This window comes from Delphinapterus leucas, chromosome 6 (assembly GCF_059928025.1).
Source record: "Delphinapterus leucas isolate spDelLeu-1000000601 "Yukka" chromosome 6, BTC_Dleu_Yukka2, whole genome shotgun sequence".
Classification (NCBI taxonomy): Eukaryota; Metazoa; Chordata; class Mammalia; order Artiodactyla; family Monodontidae; genus Delphinapterus; species Delphinapterus leucas.
In genome coordinates this window covers 100,856,008-100,877,430 of record NC_143134.1, presented here as the reverse complement: position 1 = coordinate 100,877,430, position 21,423 = coordinate 100,856,008, and the positions used below count along the sequence as shown (strand labels likewise).

Here is a 21,423-nt window from a genome sequence, read left to right as displayed (position 1 = left end):
TTAAGCCCAACATGCGATATAAAGAGTTTCTGTGAGGAAGCGCTGTCTGTGTTGGGTATCCAGTTCTATCAATACTTAAATTTGCAGTTAGCACCTTTCACATGTTTCACGAGCACTTGGATCTCTGATTCTGCATGTCAGATGTATTGTTCATTCATTCACTTTTTCAGCAGTTGTCACTGAGTACCTTTTATATGCCGGGCACCGAAAATCTAAAGATGAATAAGATAAAAATCTTTGCCTGCAAGAATTTTGCAATGTAGAAAAATGTGGGAAGGTGTGAAACGAGTACAAAAAACTTTGTAACTGTCCTAAGAGAAAGTACAGATCATGTGTTGAGAGGGTTTAAAGGAGGTTGAATTTGTATTTATCTAGAGGAATCAAGAAGCTTCATGAAGAGATTGACATTTAACTGATTTATTTATTCAAAGAATTGAATACCTGCTACCTTCCATTTGCTGTGCCAGGTATTGTGCATTCAGTGGTGAGCAGAATAAATGTGATCCCAGCCTTCACAGAGCTTACCAAGGCCTAGTGAGGAAAATAGGCTTTAAATAACAACAACAACAAAAATCAAAAGTACGTATGTAATTGCAAACTAGGATGATTACTTAGAGAAAAGGTTAGAGAGGGTAAGAAGAGGGTCTAATCTAAATTGTGTGATCTAAGAAGGCCTTTCTGAGAAAGAAACATTTATGTAAGGACTTGAAGATGAATAGGGTTTTAATTTTTATCTAGGTTAAGAATGAAGAGATGAGAATTCCAGGCAGAAGGTAAAACAGATTAGTTTTAGACATGATAAATTTATTAAAGAAAATTAGATTTAAAAAATTCACCTGTTTAGAGTAGAAAAATGTAACTAAATAAAAATTCTCTTTTCCACTCTAATCATAAACAGATGAATTTTAAAAATCTACTTTGTTTTTTAACTAAACAAATTGAGTTTATTAATTAATTTATTTATTTTTGCTGTGTTGGGTCTTTGTTTCTGTGCGAGGGCTTTCTTTAGCTGTGGCAAGCGGGGGCCACTCTTCATCACGGTGTGCAGGCCTCTCACTATTGCGGCCTCTCTTGTTGCGGAGCACAGGCTCCAGACGCGCAGGCTCAGTAGTTGTGGCTCACAGGCCTAGTTGCTCCGCGGCATGCGGGATCCTCCCAGACCAGGGCTCGAACCCGTGTCCCCTGCATTAGCAGGCAGATTCTCAACCACTGCGCCACCAGGGAAGCCCTACTTTTCTTATAGTTCACAGATGATATTAAAAATTTATTATGTTTGTAGTTTGAGTAAAATTGGAATTACAGGATGAAAAAGATAACTCTTCACATGTACTTTTAAAACTTTTTAGCAAAGAAAGAAAACAAAGAGCATCGATGAAGAACTGGAACTCGCTATATTGAAAATCAGTCACAGCCTCAATGAACTTAAGAAAGAAGTAAGTATAGTTTGAAATCTAGCCTCTTTTAATTCTTTGCAAGTTGTCATGTTGTATGGTATATATAAAATGCCTTAGCATTAGTATGTTCCTGTGCCCAGAAAATGTTTGTAAAGTTTTCCTTTGACCTAGTTACTTTGAAGCCACTGTTTTATTAGTGCCATCATTCTCAAAACTTGTACACAAATGTTTATAACAGCCCGAAACTGGAAACAATCTAAATTTCCAGGGAATTCCCTGGTGGTCCAGTGGTTAGGACTTCACGCTTTCACTGCCAAGAGCGTGGGTTCAATCCCTGGTTGGGGAACTGAGATCGTGCAAGTGGTGCGGTATGGTCAAATAAATAAATAAATAAATATCCATCAACAGGGGAATCAATAAATGAATTTTGGTATAACTATATCAAATGCTATTCAGCAATAAAAAAGAACACTATCGATACGGGCAATAACATGGATGAATTGCTTAAACGTTACACTGAGTGAAAGAAGTCAGACACAAAAGTGTGTGTGTGTAATTCTATTTAGAAAAAATTCTTAAAAAGGCCAAACTGATTTATAGTGACAGAAACCAGGTCAGTGACTGCTGGGGTCAAAAGGGGGGATACTTACTACAAAGGGGCATGGGAGAACTTTTTGTGCTAATGGAAGTGTCGTAAATATTGATTATGGTGGTAGTTACTTGGGTGTAAATGTTTGTCAAAACTCATCGAACTGTACCCTTGGTACATTTTGTTGTATATAAATTATACCTTAATAAAGTTGATATTTTAAAATTTTCTTTTGGCTGTGAAAATTTCCCTGTTCCCTGGATGAAAACTTTATCATCTAATGACTTATTTGGTCACTCTTAGGTAATTGAAAGTCACTTTAAGTCAGGGCTTTGTGAACTACAGCCAGGCTGTTTTTATAAATAAAGTTTTTTGGGGGGACACAGTTCTGCCCATTTGAGTTGGGTAGTTGCGACTATGTGGCCTGAAAATCCCAAAATATTTACTCTCTGGCCGTCTACAGAAAATGTTCACCAATCCCTGCTTTAGGTCATAAAACACAAACTCAGTTCAAAAATGAGAATGTTCATTCCAATATATTAATCAGTATTTTTTTTTTTTTTTTTTTTTTTTTTTTTTTGCGGTACGTGGGCCTCTCACTGTTGTGGCCTCTCCCGTTGCGGAGCACAGGCTCCGGATGCACAGGCTCCGGACGCACAGGCTCAGCGGCCATAGCTCACGGGCCCAGCCGCTCCGCAGCATGTGGGATCTTCCTGGACCGGAGCACAAACCCGTGTCCCCTGCATCGGCAGGCAGACTCTCAACCACTGCGCCACCAGGGAAGCCCTATTAATCAGTATTTTGATTCATTCAATTGTAGGGCTTTGCTCCTGTTCCCCACTCCTCTAGCCCGCCTAGGGCTTTTGGGGGAAGTGTGGTCTCTTGTCTGTCTTTCAGGCCCTTCATCTTCTATTATCTAGCTTCTGTTCCAGATCTTTGCCAGGTTGTGGCACAGGGAAAGAAGAGAGGAAGTGGGGAGTTCTTAGTGACCGGTGCCCTTATGTGATGCACTGGTCTCGAAGATGTTTAAAGCTGACTTTCTCTGTCGTGAATACTTGAGTGCTCTTCGGAGGCTTTCCTGGTGCCTCCCCTGACCAGCCCCTTACTTTGTAACTTCTTTGCCACTTTGCTTCCTCCATTTCGGGGTGTGCCTGGGAGGGGACTCACAGCAAGCACCAGAAAGACCCTCCTCACAAAAGCCTTTCTTCTCTCTTATCTCTAATTTCTTTGTTCTTTTATATTTTTTAAGAGAGTCAAGGGCTCAAGAGAATGAATTGGTTTGGGGGAGTTTCATATATAAATTATCTGGTGATGTTTCATTGACCTCTGTTGAAACCTTCATTTTAACATCCTATTAAACATTAGAAGGATATGGTCTTCTATGGTTTAAAAAAAGCCTACTCATTTTTTCCAGCCTATTCAATTTTAACTAAACTATTGTTAAGACTGTGACTATCAGTTGAACATAAAATCTTTTGGTGATAGCCTGAGTGGCTTTCCATGAGCTTCATTTTCCTTACCTCTGAAATGGGTATAATAACATCAACCTAGAAGAATTTTTATAAGGATTAAGGGAGATAATGTCTGTAAAGCTACTTACAGTACCTTGCACAGAGCAGGAATTTCATGTTTATTCACCCTTCTTGCCTTGGAGTTTGTAAGTAGTCTCCAGAACCATTTGTAAGATTTGTGGGACCTTGAACAAGTCACTCAGTCTCTAGGGACCTGTTTCATAGTTTGTAAAATAAAAGGCTGGCATTAGCTATTTTCTATGACCCTGATGGTTAAACAAAATCTTTTGAATTCTTACGTGCATTTAATTTCCAAAGGAAAATGCATTTTAATGTCTTTGTTTCTGACTGTAATTATTCTCACTTGATTTGGTGAATGTGGACTACCCTATTGTTAATTTTGTACAAAGTCCTGCAATTTGAATGGACATTGGATTACTTCCAGGAAAAAAAGAATCACTTCATTCAAATAGGCTTAATTAAAAATCAGATTTTCCTTAGGACAATGTTATTAAAAATGATCTCTTTCTGGTGAACCCCAAAATAACCTGTCATAACATTTTTTTAAAAAGGCAGGATAAGGAGAAGAAAAGACTTTGGAGTTAAATAGTATGCAAAGATGTTCAGTGAGAGTGCGCAGTGCTTAAAACCCATTCCACCTAAAGTTAAATAAAACCTTGAGGTTTTCATTATCCTTTTATCCATCATTTCTCCTGTGACCCAAGAGTTAGACAGAAAAGCTGTGGGTAGCAATATAGATAAACTGTGAGCCCCTGAGGGAAGGGGTTGTGTCCTACTTGTCATGTATGTCCAGCCTTTAGTTCAGTTCCTGCCATAATGTAGGTATTTAATAAAATTTGTTGAATATATATTTTATATATACATATATATATACACACACCCTTCAGCAGATCAAGTGGGACTGATATGAGGTTGCTACTCTTTAGTTTTTAAAGTACTCATGAGGTTTTTGGTCACAAAACCTTATTGTTTGTTGTCTTTTCTTCATTACCCTTCACTCCCCACATCTGCAGCTTCATAGTACAGCAGTTCAGCTGGCAGCAGATCTGGTGAAATACCACGCTGATCATGTGGTCCTCAAAGCATTAAAACTTACTGGAGTAGAAGGAAATTTAGAAGGTTTGGCTGAATATGCCTGCAAACTCTCTGAACAGAAAGAGCGGCTTGTTGAGGTGAGCAGTAGGTTGCTTGTTAAAGAAACTGTAGTTTAATGAAAGCTGTACTATCATCAGGTAATATTAACACAAATACAGTTTTTGGTTTACTCATAAGAGCGTTTTCTCTCTTGCCTTTGGAATTTTAAAAATATCATGTTTATCTGTTCTTAAAACAATTTGTCCTCTAAAACAAAACAATAAAAAATGCTAGAACCCACAAATGCCCTTCGTAACCTCCTTCCTTATTCCATCAAAGAGATTAGATCTTGGAGTAGAGCAATGGAGATACATTGTATGACCCTGCTGGTATTTGAATCTTTTGAGTCTCAGCAGGAAAGAGATGGCACGTTCAAATTAGGTTAATCTTAAGAGGGTTTAATAAAGGAGCCATTTACAATTGCATGGATAGGATGTGGGGAAACCGTGAGAGTACAGGAATTGGGGTTAGTGACAGCAGAGCTGGTACTACTCCTACAACCAAATTAACAGGGGGAGTGAGTGGTTTCTGGAAACTGGAAGGGCACAGAGTCCTTCAGAGAGCCTTGAGTAGTTGTGGTTTCAGGACTAGACACAGAGACAGCCCACGGCAGCCTGCAGGGAAAGAGCATGAGAATAAAGGCTCTTACCCTCCAAATCCCTGCTGCTGTATTGCTGGGGCTTCCCATTGGCCAGACAGCTGTAGACCACACAGGTCAGTCTCCCAAGAAGGAAAAAGAGTGGATATGGAGGGACAAAGAGAAGACATTCAGCACAGTATTCCTTCTCGGAATCTCTCCTGTTCTGCCCAAATCTTTGTTATGTGTTACTGATGCATAACCTGCCCCTTTTGTTATAATCCCAATTATTGATTGATATTGTAAGCCTTCTACCTATTGAGAATGTCAGACATCTGCTAATAAAGAAATGTATACTTAACCCATGTGCACGTGAAGAATATATCCCCTTGTATATATGAGGTTCGTCCCAGCCAACATGTATATTAATGCACAGATATGAACCATCTAGCTGTGTTCATATTATCTAATGTCCCATGCTCACTGAATCTCACATACTAATGGTTAGAAGGAACTTTTAGACTAAGCTTAGCTTCCTCTCCTTTATTTGTTTACATCTGAAAACTACTAGGGAGCATTCTTAAAATGACTGTAGATACATCTCCTTTTTAAAATAGATCTGATGTTGTTTTGTTTATAAATCAAGTATTATGACTGCAGGCAAACTTGCTAATTATAGGAATCCTGCAGCAAATCTTTTTAAAAAGTGAAAAAAAATTTTTTCCCTAATTTTCTGTTTTAAGCCTCAAGAAATTATTTTCAAAAATTTTCATTGATACAGGCTCTTTACTCGTTATATCAGTCTTGCCTAATCCAGTGTTATCTCCAGTAAAAGGTGTGTTAATTGACAGGGAGAAGTGTTACTTGTTGGCAGAAAGAATGTGTGGTAACTTACATAGTTTAGCTGAGAGACCTTGGATAAGTCCTTCTCTGAGCCACGTTTCTTCATACATGAAACATGTGGGCACTACAAGGTCCTTTCAGGATTCCTCTTGATTAATATTCTGTGACCACCTTGCCATGATCAGATAGGAAGTAGAAACAGTAGGGTATATGCTAATAAACCCGTATTTGTTCTTGCTTTGCTCCTAGAGAATCCGTTGGTAACCAATGCAATATTATAATAATCTTATTAATGTACAAATTTATTTTTATAGGTTTTAATGTTTTATTTTCTTTGTTAATTATAAAATGATGCTATGTATTGTGAAGAATGAGAAAGCTGAACTGTAGAAATGGTTTTTTGTAGACCTGTCGATTGTTGAGACATGTGTCTGGGACAGAACCTCTTGAAATAACCTGTATACATGCAGAGGAGACATTTCAGGTGACTGGCCAGCAGGTATGATCAACAGCAGATCGTTCCTTCCATATTATGTTTTATCTGAGTGTCATAACAAATTGTGCACAAGGAAGACACAAATGGTTTTGCATAACTACGGGCCAAATCTACTGAGCGAAATGAAGGTAATGGAATTTTTGTTGGTAGTGTGCCAGAACATTCCATTGGATTATCTGGTCATCTGACAAATTAGAGATTGGCCCATTTAATTGATGCCCTAGTTTATATCTATTTAATTGAAGCCGTTTACAATACAGGTCGTTATAACATGTTTGAAAACTAAGTTATCATTATGTGATAAGCCATAAAAATACTCACATGTTTTGACCCAATAATTCCTAAGGACATAAGGAGATTAAAAGAAAAATAAAAACAATACTTGTTACATTACTTATAATAAGACTCAGTTGGAAGCAAAGTAACAATCTTAAGTTAGGCAAATAATATATTATGATGTTATAGTAATAATTTTGATAACTAGAATTAGCAACATCAAAAAATGTTTCATTAAAATGTTAGGTGACAAAAGCAGGATACAGATTTGTTTATATGCTATAATTGCTACTATATAAAATGTACATATATAAGAAAAATGACTATAAGAATGTGCAGAAATGAAAGTTCTGCTTGTTAGGGAGAATTGTGAGTTATTTTTTCTGAATTCTCTATAATATTACTTCGTTTTTATAATTTTCAAAAGCATTTTAACAATTGATATTGTATTTAATACTGTCTGTCAAATTAAGGGAAAAAGGGAGGGGCAGGAGTTCCTTTCCCTTTTAGGTCTAAGCTCTGAAATACAATTTACCAGGTGTATTTGTTTCATTCATCATGGCAGCCAAAAGGACTTACTCCTTATTGCATTATTGAATGGTAGATGTCGAGCTCCTGGATTTATAGTTGAGAACAGCAAAAGCAACTTAGAGACAAAGGTGGTGTGTGCCCTCTAGCAGACCCAAGTTGGATGCTGGAGGATGTTTATACTCCCCGTGGAGAACAGTATCAAAAGCTTCTCACGGAAGCAGGAACTATCTGAGTGACCCTCAGCAGTGACCATCGGCTGAGCATTTTATTATAACCAGAGGATCTCTGTTTATTGGGAGAAACCAAGGCTTCAATATTTACTTGTCCATTTGGGAGTCATGCTACTTGCCTTGGCCATAAACGTATTTCAGTGGAGCTAAAGTTTGACTCTCCTGCCATATACAATCAGCTCTTGTTATCCTCAGGCCCTGCTTGCTATTTGGTTGTAATTCTCCGCTTACTGTTTTCATTGCAGCAGGGATATTAGGAAAAGTATATTTTCTTTTCCAGGATGGTGATAGATAGAGCCTGCTGTCAATTTCTGTAACTTGAGAAGCTTTTTCTATTCCCATAGCTTCAGCTTTTATTCCTAGTCTTGACTATCTGTCTCACAAAGGGATAATTTAAGAAAACAGAGCATGCCTCTAGGAGAATTTATATTACTTCTGGATACCTCTGCTTTAGCAACGTCATTTTTATATTTCCTTTACAATGTTACAGCATATCCAGGGCACAGTGGAACAGTTTCCACACTCTACAGTGGCTCCTGGTTGAGAAGGCGGCACTGCTGCATCTAGCTTGTAGTCCATGGCGAGCCATTTGCCCACCTTCCCTGAAGATGGGGAACCTTGTTCTACTCTGAAAGCTGCCACCTGCTTGTCAAGCCTGTGCCTGTGGGACTATGCTCACCCAGGAGGAGCGCCTAGGTCTAATTCTCTCGAAGGCAGCCTGACTCTGACCATAGCAGTTTCTTTTCTTTATTTTTAACTTGAAGTATAGTTGATTTACAATGTTGTGTTAGTTTTCTAGTGTACAGCAAAGTGATTCCATATATATATATATATATATATATATTTATTTATTTATTTTTCTTTCTCATATTCTTTTCCATTACATATCAGTTTCTGAAACCTCTTCGGTGACTTCCTATCTCACTCAGAGTAAAGTCCATCTTTACTGTGCGTGTTTCTCCATCGCGTGGCCATTGGTGACCTTCCTTTTTTTTGATGTCAGTCCAGTCACACTGACCTACTGGCTGTTGTTAAAATGTATCAGAAATGTTCCCACCTTATTCCCAAACGACTTTCCCTAGGTTTCCCTGTGACTCCCTCACCTTCTTCAGTTCTTTGCTTACATGCCACCTTTGCAAGTGACCACCTAACTTAAAATACTGTGACTGCCTAACACCCTCCATCCTCCTTACCCTTTGTTTTTGTACATATCATTCATCATCTAAGATATTTCATAATTTACTTACATGTTTTTAATTACCTGTCTTCCCACATTATAATATGAGCCCCATGAAGAGAGGAACATTTATTTGTTTCGAATGAAACAACTGTTTCCCCAGCACCTGGAACATGGGTACAGTGCTGGGCATACAGCAGGTGAATGAAGAGTCATATATTAGTTACTTGGTACCTTTGAGTCTCAGTTTCTCCAGCTGTAAAATGGGAACACTGCTTATTGAGAAGGATAGTATTTTGTTTGTGTTTTTGAGGATTAATACTAATGTATATCAAGCACCTATCACAGTACCGCAAGGGTATATCTACCATGTCCTCATAGGTGTATGCGTATGTTACTACTACTACCACTACTACCACCACCGCTACTACTACTACCACTACCAGTACTAATACCGATTCTGCTACCTCTACAACTACTACCACTACTACTACCAGTACCAGTACTAATACCGATGCTGCTACTACCATCACTACTACTATCATCACTATGACTACTGCCACCATTACTACCACTGTTACTAATACTGCCACTACTACACCATCTCTTCTTCTGCAGTATACAGTACACTCTTTGTAGTCGGAGTATAACTCTGAATTATGCTATGGAAATAAGTTTGTTGAAACAGAACTTTCCTTGAATAAAGATAATTGCTCCCTGAATAAAGGCTTATATATAATAATGCCTACTATTTATCTATAGATAAGATTATAAGAAACAGTAAGTTTTGTGTGTCCACACTGCCCACCATGGGGCTTATGTGTGGAAATTACTTTGTAGTTGTGTCATTGAGAGATATGAACAGTACAGGCTTAAGTTTGATTTCCAGTATGATTCTGAGAGGTAAGATTTTGAAACTCACACCTGAGTATATTGTTTCTTTAGATAATTTCTGCTGCTGAAACTTTGACATTGCATCCATCTAGTAAAATTGCTAAAGAAAATCTAGATGTATTCTGTGAAGCCTGGGAATCCCAAATTAGTGACATGCTAACACTGCTGAGAGAAATCAATGATGTGTTTGAAGGAAGACGAGGTGAGAAACTGTCTATATATTGAAATATGTTAGTATTTTAATGTAACTATTAGTTTTGTAATGTCAAACCTCAGATGCAAAATGAATAACTTGTTATAACCCAACTGGGTTATTTTTATAGTAAAGTGTCTTCCACAAAAAATTATAAAAATATTATTTGTCCTTCATTTTAGTATCAAAGCAATAAAATTTGTTGTACAACAGTATAGTAGATTCCTTTGAATTAATATTAACAATCTAATTTTCTTATTGAAATTGTCATTTTTATATTTCTTATAAATTGTTTTTTAGTTTTAGTACAAATGCTCTTCTGTAATACAATAATTCTCTGATGTAATTCTACTAACTTCATAATGAAATGAATGTAGTTATTTGATTTTCGAATTGCTTTCCTTCCACTTGGATGGAATCTCTTTCCTTGATGACTACGTAATCTTGGAATATTTCCTTTGGTGGGTAAGTTCATTGGTATTTCTACAACATGTAGAATAGCACCATACAATGTACAGAAGGCATAATTTTTACTCTTTATTTTAACATCAACTTGGAGTTTTGTTTATTTCCCATTGTACTGTGTATCCAGTTATCTATGTTTATGTGTTTTTATGTATTTCCTTTCTAATGGCTTCTGTTAGTGTCAAGCATGTTTGTTTTTTAAATTAAGATGTCATTTAAAGTCATAATAACATCAAATTACATATTTATTTTTACTGATTATGAACATCTAAACATTTCATTTTTTAAAAAACACCCATTTAGGGTAATTGCTGATTTGCTTAAAAATCAGGGAATGGTAGACTTTGTAGATACTACATAATTTGTAATGTGTAATAAATGCTTACCATGCTTCTGCATTTAAAGATTTCTGTGATAGCTAGTCTGAATGGCATATCATTTTGATGCTTTGATAAAGTACTTACAGCTGCATGTTTTTTTTTTTATAAATTTATTTATTTACTTTTGGCTGTGTTGGGTCTTCGTTGCTGTGTGCGGGTTTTCTCTAGTTGCGGCGAGCGGGGGCCACTCTTCATTGCGGTGCGCGGGCTTCTCATTGCCGTGGCTTCTCTTGTTGCGGAGCACGGGCTCTAGGTGCGCACGCTTCAGTAGTTGTGGCACAGGCTCAGTGGTTGTGGCTCGTGGGCTTTAGAGTGCCGGCTCAGTAGTTGTGGCGCACAGGCTTAGTTGCTCCACGGCATGTGGGATCTTCCCGGACCAGGGATCAAACCCATCTCCCCTGCATTGGCAGGCGGATTCTTAACCACTGCACCACCAGGGAAGCTCCGCTGCATGGGTTTTTATGTGAGGCAAGTTTTATATATTAAAAGGTAAATTGATATAATTGATCCATATTTAAAGAAGAATGATCACTTTGCCATAAGACTTGTTTAAGAAATGAAGAGAAGAAGCTTCCTGGTCTTTCTGAGCGCTAGACTAGCGTCCCCTACAGATAGACCAGAATTGAAACAGGAAAATCCTATACTTATTTTTGGCCTGTGTGGTCACTGTGGTTTCTTTTACTTTCAAACTGGATATTATATAAATGATCTCTTCTTTAGGTTTGAGTAACCTGTCCCCCACAAATCAGGGTTATCTTAACTTCCTAAGTGCTGAACAGAAGTTCCTCTTTAGGTGGGACACTGCTGCCTTTGATCAATGGGACACCCATTGTTTAACTGGCAGTATCTTGCTGTTCAGAGGCATCCTTACTTATGTGGGGTTAATTGAGATAGAGTTGCTTAATTTCTTTTATTGCTTTTTTTTTTTTTCCTGACTGTTATCATGAAGCTCATAAGAATAGCTTTTCCGCCAAGAAGCCCAACTCTGAGTCAGCCACCGTTGACTGAACTGAGTCCAGTGGCACAGTGCTGCTCTTCCTGTTCTGTATGGTTATTAGGACGAGGCTGCCTGTTTCCTCGCACCTGCCCACTGCAAAGGACAGAGTGTATTCTTCAGATTCTGGTTTCTCTTTGCTACTGGTATAACTCATATTATAACTATTACTGGAAAACCTTTGCTCTATTTTAGCCACTTTAGTTCTGCTCTGCATATCTTGACTCAGGATCCTGACTAGGAAACTTAGATACGTTTGCAAGTATCAGTTGGCCAAACAATTAAGTAGCAAACAGCATGCTAAGCAATGAAAAAGAGCCTTTAGTGTTCGCATATTTGAAGTCTGTCTGAGAGCTAGGTTATTGTCCCCTTACCCGGAGACCCTTAGATTTCATAATAGGGCCTCCTGGGATTGTTTAAAGAACTCAAAAATCAATATTTGTCTTCCTCCCTTTCTGCCTTCATCCAGTTCTGCCTTCAGGGAGGCCATGGCCTTTGTATTAGAAGGGACCTAGATCAAAAAGACTCCACCCTTCCTTAGTGACAAGTATGTATCAACATTTAGAATTTGAGATTATCTTAGACAAATAAACGTCAAAAAGAAGCTTTCTCTCATAGCCTGCAGATTCTATCCCTTACTTAAGGAAGCTGAATTTCCTTTGTTATATTTGAACCATCTTGAAGTTAATCTGACTAAGCTTCAGTTTATAGGGATGTACCAGGTTCCATAGCTCTGTGCCTACTTTATTGCGTGGCAGACTGGACGCATGAGGTGCTGTTCCCTGAAATGGGGCGAACAGGAAGAGGAACATGCTTGTGGATAAACATGAGCTTACTTGGGGGATGTATGAGTCGGGAACGAGGGAGTGATCCATCCAGACAAGAGATGATGGGGCCATGATAGTGGAAATGAAGATAAGAGGACTGATTTAAGAATTTTATAAGTAATATTAGTATGATTTGATGATTAATTGAATGTAGAGGTAAGGGAGAGTTTGAGGATAACAACTGGGTTCGGTCTAATCCAAATTCTAAAATACCCCAGTCCTACTCCTGAGGTTAGTTAATAATCTGCCTAGCCTTTAGTGGTTAGGGATTCATTTTAAGTGGGTCTGGGGACATGAATTTTTTTCTGATGGATCATGCCATATAAAGCCCCTTTCAGAACCAAAAAAGCTAATTTTAAGAACTTCTACTAAGGCATAATATTGCACACCTTCAGTGAAATAATGAGGCTTTCCTGTCCTTGGGGGATTAGCTTTATTTTGTAGAGATGCAGAAAAGCTCTGGATATTGAAAATGGACAGCAGTTAGGTTGTCATGAGATTATTTTGCTATCCTCATAGGCTGAGAGGGCCTTTGAACTTAATTCTGGACTTAATTTATCTGGAGGTGTAAACTCAGAAGTAAAGATGGCGCAAGTGTCATGTTGATTTAGGGAGTATTAAACAAAGGATTTAGGGAGTATTAAACTTATAATACCCCTGTGAAGACAGTGCTTCGAAAACAATTCTGTACATCAAAGTCTGTACCAAATATTTTTTTTTCATGTTCACCAACCAAATTACAATTTTATTTCTCAGTCACATGTAATTAATAGACTAAATTATCAAAACTAATGTGCTAACATTTCTGTTTATTTAATAATATTTTAAAAATTAAATGTGAATAGTAGAAAATTCGTTTTAAGTTATATATGTTATTTGTAGGAGAGAAGTATGGCTACCTTTCGCTTCCAAAGCCAATGGTAAGTAGAAAACCTTTGTATTTGTACACTTGAGTATGTTTTTATTCAGAATTCAAATTATGCTCTTGTTGCCTGTTGCTCCCCCCAACAACTTCCAATGATTGACATGACAAAAAAAAAAGGATATTAAATGTTGACTGTTCAGAATTGTTATTCTGAGTAGCAGTCTAGACGTAGCCCATAGTTTGGTTATTTGTGTTAGATTTGAGGGATTGAGGGAATACGTAACAGATCTTATGATTAATAAGAAGCTATATAATCTGAAGTCAGAGGTCTTTTTGTTCTTCATATCTTGGGTCTAATTCACAAGGTCATGTTGGAATAATTTTGTGCAAACTAATAACTTTCTTAATTTTCTCGATGAAAATAAACCATTCTGTTTATATTTAGAGGCTTGAAATGCTTTATTTATTAGCTTTACACAGTTGAAGCTGACGCATCTTGGCTGCATTGCAAAATAGTGCCCACTAGATGGCAGGCTTGGTTACATTATTAAGATGGTTTCTGTACCTTTTCAGGCAAATTCCCTTTTGGTCTTCATTAAACACTTCGATAATAATAATTTGTAAAAGTAAAAATAAAAATAACAAAAACACAACTAAATTTAAAAGAATGAGATGGGGTTGTAAGATTCTAAGTGAAATAAAACCTAAAAACCTCTAGGGTATTCTTAACTTTCTTAAATGCTTTGTAAGTTGCTTTATGCTGGACCAGGGAAGAAGATGCTGATGATGTGGCTATACAAGGAGGAGCCGAAGAGATCATCGGTCGTCTCTGTTTATTTTCTAATGAACATAAGAGGCAGCCTGTGTGTGTGTGTGTGTGTGTGTGTGTGTGTGTGTGTCCATGCCTCTTTATAGATTCCCTGTATTTATTTTCTGTCCTTTACCTTCTCCTATTTCTTCTATAGTAAACAGGATTAGAAAATTTCAAAAGGGCAATGTTAAATGAACAAATATAAACGATGGGATAGAAAAACGAGAAAAAGTGGCGGCTCTTCTATTCTGCAGTTGAACTGGTGACAGAATAGCTGGTCAGAAGCAATAAGTCATGGTAATAATAAGGGAAACAAAAAACGGAGAAGTACACATATACCTCAAAGCTATTATCTTCTTAAGCTAAGTGGGCACATGCGTGTTTTGTTTTATCATAATCTGTATTTTGTGTACATGTGTGTGACTGTATACTCTGTGGGTGTGTGTGGGTGTGTGTGGGGGTGTGTGTGTGTGTGTGTGCGCATGCATGTGTGTGTGTGGATGGTTTAAATAAATGTTTCCTTTAAAAAAATAAATGGCTCCCTGCATCTCCTGGCCCTACTAACCCAGCTGTTCTGGAACTCCTGCCCCAGCTAGGGGAGTTCCCACCAGATCTCAGAATGAGAGGAATGCCGCCCAACTTGGGCTGCCATCTCCAGAGAACTTCTGGATATATTTTTCAAAGAAACATTGCTCTTGGTAGTGGTTTCTCAAGTAAGTAAGCATCTGTGGGCCAGTCTGGTAACCTAACCAGTGTACAAAGTTTTCTTCTCCCCTAGGGGAAATATATTCTGAGTTCTAAATAGCCTACCTAGAAAGAAACTTGCTGTTTCAAATATAGGGGCCATCAAACATGTTGGTTCAAATATTAAATCCTAAATTCTAAGTATAATCTCCTATATAAGCTGGCATATAGGATTAGGAATCTGGATGTCAGTGAAACTAGGGTGCTGAAATTTAGCCCTCAAAAAGGCAAACTTGTTAAAGGAATTGAATTCCAGAGTCATAACATTAGGAATATATTGAAAGCTACATATAGTGACTAATTTTATGACATCATTTCCTAAGAATAATTTAACAGAGGGGCCAGGGAGGTTTGGGGGTATAATAATTGGACTATGAAGAGACTGCAGAAGTCTTTAAGTGTTTCCGGGACACAGATCTGCTTTCCCTAACTCCAGATTTCTAACTAACTACTTCTTCAAAGCTGAACGCACATATTAGTAGAGTATTTGCAATTACAGTTGACCCTTGAACAGCATGGGTTTGAACTTTGGGGTCCACTCTTCTGTGCATTTTTTTCAGTAGTACATACTACAGTGCTACACCATCTGGGGTTGGTTGAATCCGCAGATGCAGAACCACAGACACAGGGAAACTGCGGATACGGAGGGCTGACTGTAAGTTATACTTAGATTTTCGGCTGCGAGCGGAGAGTCAATGCCCTTAAGCCCCACGTTGTTCAAGGGTCAACTGTAGTTGTTTGTTTTTACTTAAACAGTTTAATATAGTTTCAGTATGTACTGAAAACTTTCATATTAAAATTTTATTACAGGTACTTTGTTATGCTTTCTATGACTATTGCATTTCTTCACAATTAACTGTACCTATTTTTAAGATGCCCTAATCTTTTTCTTGTCACAGAAGAATAACGCAAACCTGAAATCATTAAAGCCAGACAAGCCTGACTCTGAGGCAAGACCTTTTTCTTTGCAGTAGTCTTACTTTTAATCTTTCTTTTATGTAATTAATGACTACATTGTTGTGATTAAAATGTATGTTTTGTAGGAGCAAGCCAAGATAGCAAAGCTTGGACTCAAGCTGGGTTTGCTCACCTCTGATGCCAACTGTGAGATTGAGAAGTGGGAGGATCAGGAGAACGAGGTTGTTCGATACGGACGGAACATGTCCAGTATGGCCTATTCTCTGTATTTATTTACTAGGTAAGTGTAGTTACATCTTAATCTTTTAAAATGAATTTAATGATATCTGGTGTAAAGAAAAAGTGCCATGTCACATTGATAGGTTAAAGTCGGTTTCAAATATATGATAAAAAGCCTATAAGTAGTTCTTAGGACAATTAAGTGAATGCAACAAGAAGACATTCATTTAACTAGGATTTAGATTTAGAAGAGATCCTTTTCTAGGTTTGTGTACGGTTCCTTCCATAATTTTGAAATAATTTTGCATTCTGCTTTTTGTCATCCCATGTATCAGTGTCTCTCCCAGCCAGCATCAGTAAGTTTAGAAAACATGCCTTTTACATATACACTACCAAATGTAAAATGGATGGCTAGTGGGAAGCAGCCTCATAGCACAGGGAGATGAGCTCGGTGCTTTGTGTCCACCTAGAGGGGTGGGATAGGGAGGGTGGGAGGGGGAGGTGCAAGAGGGAGGGGATATGGGGATATATGTTTACGTATAGCTGATTCACTTTTTTATACAGCAGAAACTAACACACAGTGTAAAGCAATTATACTCCAATAAAGACATAAAAAAGAAAAGAAAACATGCCTTTTAAATCTTTACACAGTGACGGATTATATACAGATCAAAGAATAGAGCCATGAGGTCTACCACCTCAATAGGGTGCCAAACCTCCATGGATCAGTATTCATTATATAGCAGAGAATTTCCCTAACTTTACATTTACCTGACCTACATTCTCTGTCTTGTTCACCTTACAAGACTGTTGGTCAAACGCCTCAATGAAGTCCATGTCGCTCACATTTGTCTTCCATTATAATAATGGAAGACTATACATATGGTACAGTAGTATTTCCATGTTGCTAAAAATTTTATCTGTTTTCTGCTCAATGACCTGTTCTAGAATTTTCTCAAGGAATAACTTCGAGCTTTTGGTTTTCTGATATCTATCTTTTTCATTTTTAGAAACTAGAAGATACTTGATATCTTCAGTGTTATGGCTTCTCTCCTACTCATTTTGATTTTGAAATTATAACCAGCAGTCGTTCACATCTGCATATTATTTCAGTAATCTGGAATGTAATCCATTTGGACTGGAGTCTTAAGCTCAGTTAAAGTAATTGGGATCTCTACAACTGTGTGGGCTTTTGGGCTCAATAAATAGCCCCTTTTCCCCACCAAAGTTCTGAACAAAATGAAAAAATAAGCAAAAGAATAGGCAGATGGGACCAGTAACATTTATACTGATAAAGCTGATACTCAATAATGAGGTTTATAGCCATAGGCAAGTAGGCTTTTAAAAATAATCCCTAGAATTAAGAAATCTTACCATGTAGGGGAAGAATATCTCTTAAAATACTTGGAAGACTAGGTATATCCCAAAGGCACCCTTACTATGAAGAGAAAAAGGAGAAAAGAAAGGGCTACCATGTCTAATTTATTTTCATTTTCACAAAGTCACCAAAAAGACTGAAAAGATCAATAAATGTCCACCCTTTTCTATGGGGTGAAATAAGTGAGAGAGCAGAGTGAAGTGAGGGATGCTGTGCTAGTGAAGGTTCCTTCATATGGAAGGAAGATTAGGAGTGAGGAAGAAGCATTCATTCTTGTCTTGATGATGTCTTCTACCTTTTCAAGGGAAATGATTCCTCTGGAGGGTGAAAGAGAAAGATAGTTGAATAATTTTGCCTCTGGTTAGCAGTCATTTGTTAATATCTTTCCATATTTTCCATCATTGGAGACCTTCCCCCCACCTCTTTGGTGGTTTCCTTCCTTTGTTCTTAATTCTTTTTTTGTACGCGGGCCTCTCACTGTTGTGGCCTCTCCCGTTGCGGAGCACAGGCTCCGGACGCGCAGGCTCAGCGGCAATGGCTCACGCGCCCAGCCGCTCCGCGGCATGTAGGATCTTCCGGGACCGGGGCACGAACCGGCGTCCCCTGCATCGGCAGGTGGACTCTCGACCACTGCGCCACCAGGGAAGCCCTATTCTTAATTCTTAGCAAGCTTCTCTGGGGATTGAGTTTTCCCAAAACTAATTTTGACCTCCTTTCATGGTTCATATCATTTAAAAATCGGATGAGTCAAGTCTGCAAAAGGAAGTAAAATGGAATTCCTTTGTTTACCCACACTCAGTGTGTGGGTAACTGAAATGTGAAGATTAACTGTAGAAACAAAGATCTTTCCTTTGAGATGGAATCATGCTAATTATCTCATGGTGATAAAAATCAGATTAAAAATTTTTTTTTGACCAACAGAAACTCGAGAAATAAATTCTTACTAAATGTAGTTTGGTATATAAAATCTTCCCACATAAAGGATTCATCAATAGAAAATTTTTTAAGTTTGTGATTGCCCCTTTTGTTTCTTGTTTCTTATTTCAGAATATTTCAGGATTATATATGGTCAGCAATTTTTATTTCTGAGTCAGAATAGTGGATTTTGGTAAGGGGTGACATGCATCCCACAGAGACTAGGAAGCGTGAGGAATGGGGTAACTAAAGCTCTATGGAATGGGACTTGTTACTGGAATATGGTTATTGGACAGGAGCCACTGAAGTTCAGGAAAAGAAAATGGATTTTCTGTAATGGATAACACCTTGTGCCAGTTTGGCAAGTCCTGGTAATATGATTGTGGTAAAATCTTAAGCTGGCTTTGTTTTCTACCCACCCTGTCGGTATACCTGTTTTTCCCCAATTTTTCTGTTTTCCCTTAAGATGATGGTTTACCAGCCTCATCTAATTGCTTCTTTCTGAGACTCATTTGTTAGTCTTCACAGTATCCAATTTTGTAGTTTTCTTGGGCAGTTTTATAGCTTTTCTTCAGGCTGTCATGTAAGGTTGTCTTAACAATTTATATAATTTCTTTATCATTTATATACAGTTACTCATATTTCTTTAAAATTTATATATTTTAGCTTTTCTAGTACATTATGGTTTTTAAAAATTTCACACTTACCAGTGCCTTATGGTTTTTAAAGTAGTTTCTGCGTCATAATTTCATGTGATCCTTACAACAGTTTATCAGAGAATAAGAATGTTTCGTTCATATCTCATAGCTATTAAAAGGCAGAACTGGTAAACCAGATTTCAGATCTTCTGATTCATGCCTGGGCTGTTGCTCATCTTAATGCATTCTGTTGCTCTTTGTTATAATTTACTTTTCACTTGTAAAGGTCTGAATTCTTCTTGATAGTTTTCAATATGATACTCTCTAATCCTCTAATGAGAGCGGTAGCACAAATATTGCTATGACTATTTTATAGACTCAGAATTGAAACTTAACTGACAGCCTTATCAGAAACAACTGAATTCCTGCCAGAGTTGAAATTAGAATCAAAAATGAGAATGTCCTGATTTTGGTCTGACCTTTTCTCCATTATGGAACAAAGGCCTTTTAGTTAAGGCATATTATCAGCTCTCATATCTTTAACTTATGAAGCAAAATGAAGAAGGTTAAAAAAGAAAAATAAAACTTAAATATAACTTGTCAGTTTTAAGTTTCTTTACATTATAAAATTAACATATATAATGTTTACCCACTTTTTTAAAAGTGCCTTAAGAGGTAATAGTTAAATGTTAAAGCTGCTTTAAGAATAGTTACAATATTATTAGTCTATTCAATATTATTCTTCAAAATTTGGGATCTGTTAATACACAAAATGCTCTAAAACTTTAATATAAAATCAATTTCCAGGCAATAACTTTTTCTTACCTCCTTAATAATTCACTTTATTTCAGGGGAGAGGGGCCAATAAAAACTTCCCAGGATTTAATTCATCAACTAGAGGTATGTTTTATTTCCATTTTATGCTAATACTTTATTTTTATTACTATTATTATTATTTTGGCTGTGCCATGCAGCTCGAGGGATCTTATTAGTTCCCTGACCAGGAATCAAACCCAGGGCCCTGGCAGTGAGAGTGCCAAGTGCTAACCACAGGACCGCCAGGGAGTTCCCCTATGCTGACACTTTAATTCTGGGCTAAAAGTTCGTGATATCTAGTTTTCTTAATGATTTACTGCATGATGTTTTTATGTTTACCTACGTACACAGCACATGTGTACTGTAGAGAGTGGTAGAAAAGTAGAGGACTGCAGTAGCACTTTGTGGAGCTGTTTTGGTTATCTTAGTGGAAAAAAACTTAAATATTATAGGGATAAAGTAGAATGGGCTTTGATAGTCACTAGATGCAATATTAAGTTTTAGGTTTTCCCAAGTAGGTGAAAATATCCTGTCAGCAGATGCATATCTTATACTGTCCTAAATGTGAGGAAAGCATTTTGGCTTCTTCATTATTGAATTGGATGAATGATATTGATTAAATGAGATAACACATAAGAAAGCATCTGTCATGGGGCTGAGACCATTATAGCTTCTCAGTACATGTTAGTTTCCTTTTCTTCCTCCATATTCCTGATGATTTAGGGCATTCAGGGAGAGACACATATACTGACACTCACCCTTCTGCCCTGTGTGTCTCATGAAACTCCACATAGGCCTAGCTCTAATTCTCCTCGCTTACCTGGAGGCTTAGCTTGATAAGTGGATTACAGAGTCCTTTCTTAATCCCCTGACTCTCATGGTAGTCTGTTTGCCTCTCTAGAACGGAGGGCATTCTTGCATTTGAAATCTGAAGTTTCTGTCACTTTATCAACCTTACGTGTTTTCCTTTGGCATTCCCATGTGCTTTCACCTGAGCCTCTTCAGGGAAGGGGTTTCAGCTTGAGAGGATGATTGTCAACAGAGTCAGCAGAATTATAGAAAATACTTCATTCGGAATTTTCTGTAAAGTTGACTATAAGTGAGCTATTTCCCTGTTTAAAAATTTGGGAGAAATTCTGGATTCATTTTGTTCATTTTGACCCATATCCATTCCAAGTCACACCACACCATAGAGAGTATTTCACTGTAAAAGATCCACTACTCACCTTCTTCCTGTGTTAGCTTATTCATTAAACCAACATCTGCTGATTGTCTACATAAAATGCTCATCACATATTCATTGAGTTTGTACTGTGTGTCAAACCCTGGGGATAAGAGCTTTGGAGAAGAGTGAACAAAAGAAAGTCCCTACCGCATGGAGCTTACATTCAAGTGGGAGCAGATAGACAATGAAAAGTTAAATATATAATGCCCATATATAAGTACTGAGAGATAAAATCCTGTAGGATAAGAACAGAGGTGATAGAAGGGGGGTGGTCAGGAAAGACCGCTTTAAGGAGGTAGCATCTGAGTAGAATGTTGAGAGAGTGAGCTAGATGGATATCTTGGGGTCGAATATTTCAGGCA

General features: G+C 37.6%; 1 protein-coding gene across 25 annotated transcripts in view; it reads left to right on the top strand.

Annotated features, from left to right (window-relative positions):
* CTNNAL1 (catenin alpha like 1) overlaps positions 1 to 21,423 on the top strand; it is a 128,307-nt gene that overhangs the window by 33,839 nt on the left and 73,045 nt on the right. For 24 of the 25 annotated variants that reach the window (XM_022579115.3, XM_089913537.1, XM_089913532.1 and 21 more), the window contains exons 8-15: positions 1,347 to 1,433; positions 4,529 to 4,687; positions 6,476 to 6,568; positions 9,725 to 9,875; positions 13,415 to 13,452; positions 15,852 to 15,902; positions 15,996 to 16,150; positions 19,872 to 19,920. In XM_022579115.3, the coding sequence (XP_022434823.2) occupies positions 1,347 to 1,433; positions 4,529 to 4,687; positions 6,476 to 6,568; positions 9,725 to 9,875; positions 13,415 to 13,452; positions 15,852 to 15,902; positions 15,996 to 16,150; positions 19,872 to 19,920 (783 nt within the window). The remainder of the gene's footprint in view (positions 1 to 1,346; positions 1,434 to 4,528; positions 4,688 to 6,475; positions 6,569 to 9,724; positions 9,876 to 13,414; positions 13,453 to 15,851; positions 15,903 to 15,995; positions 16,151 to 19,871; positions 19,921 to 21,423) is intronic. The other variant, XM_089913540.1, reaches the window with a different exon arrangement.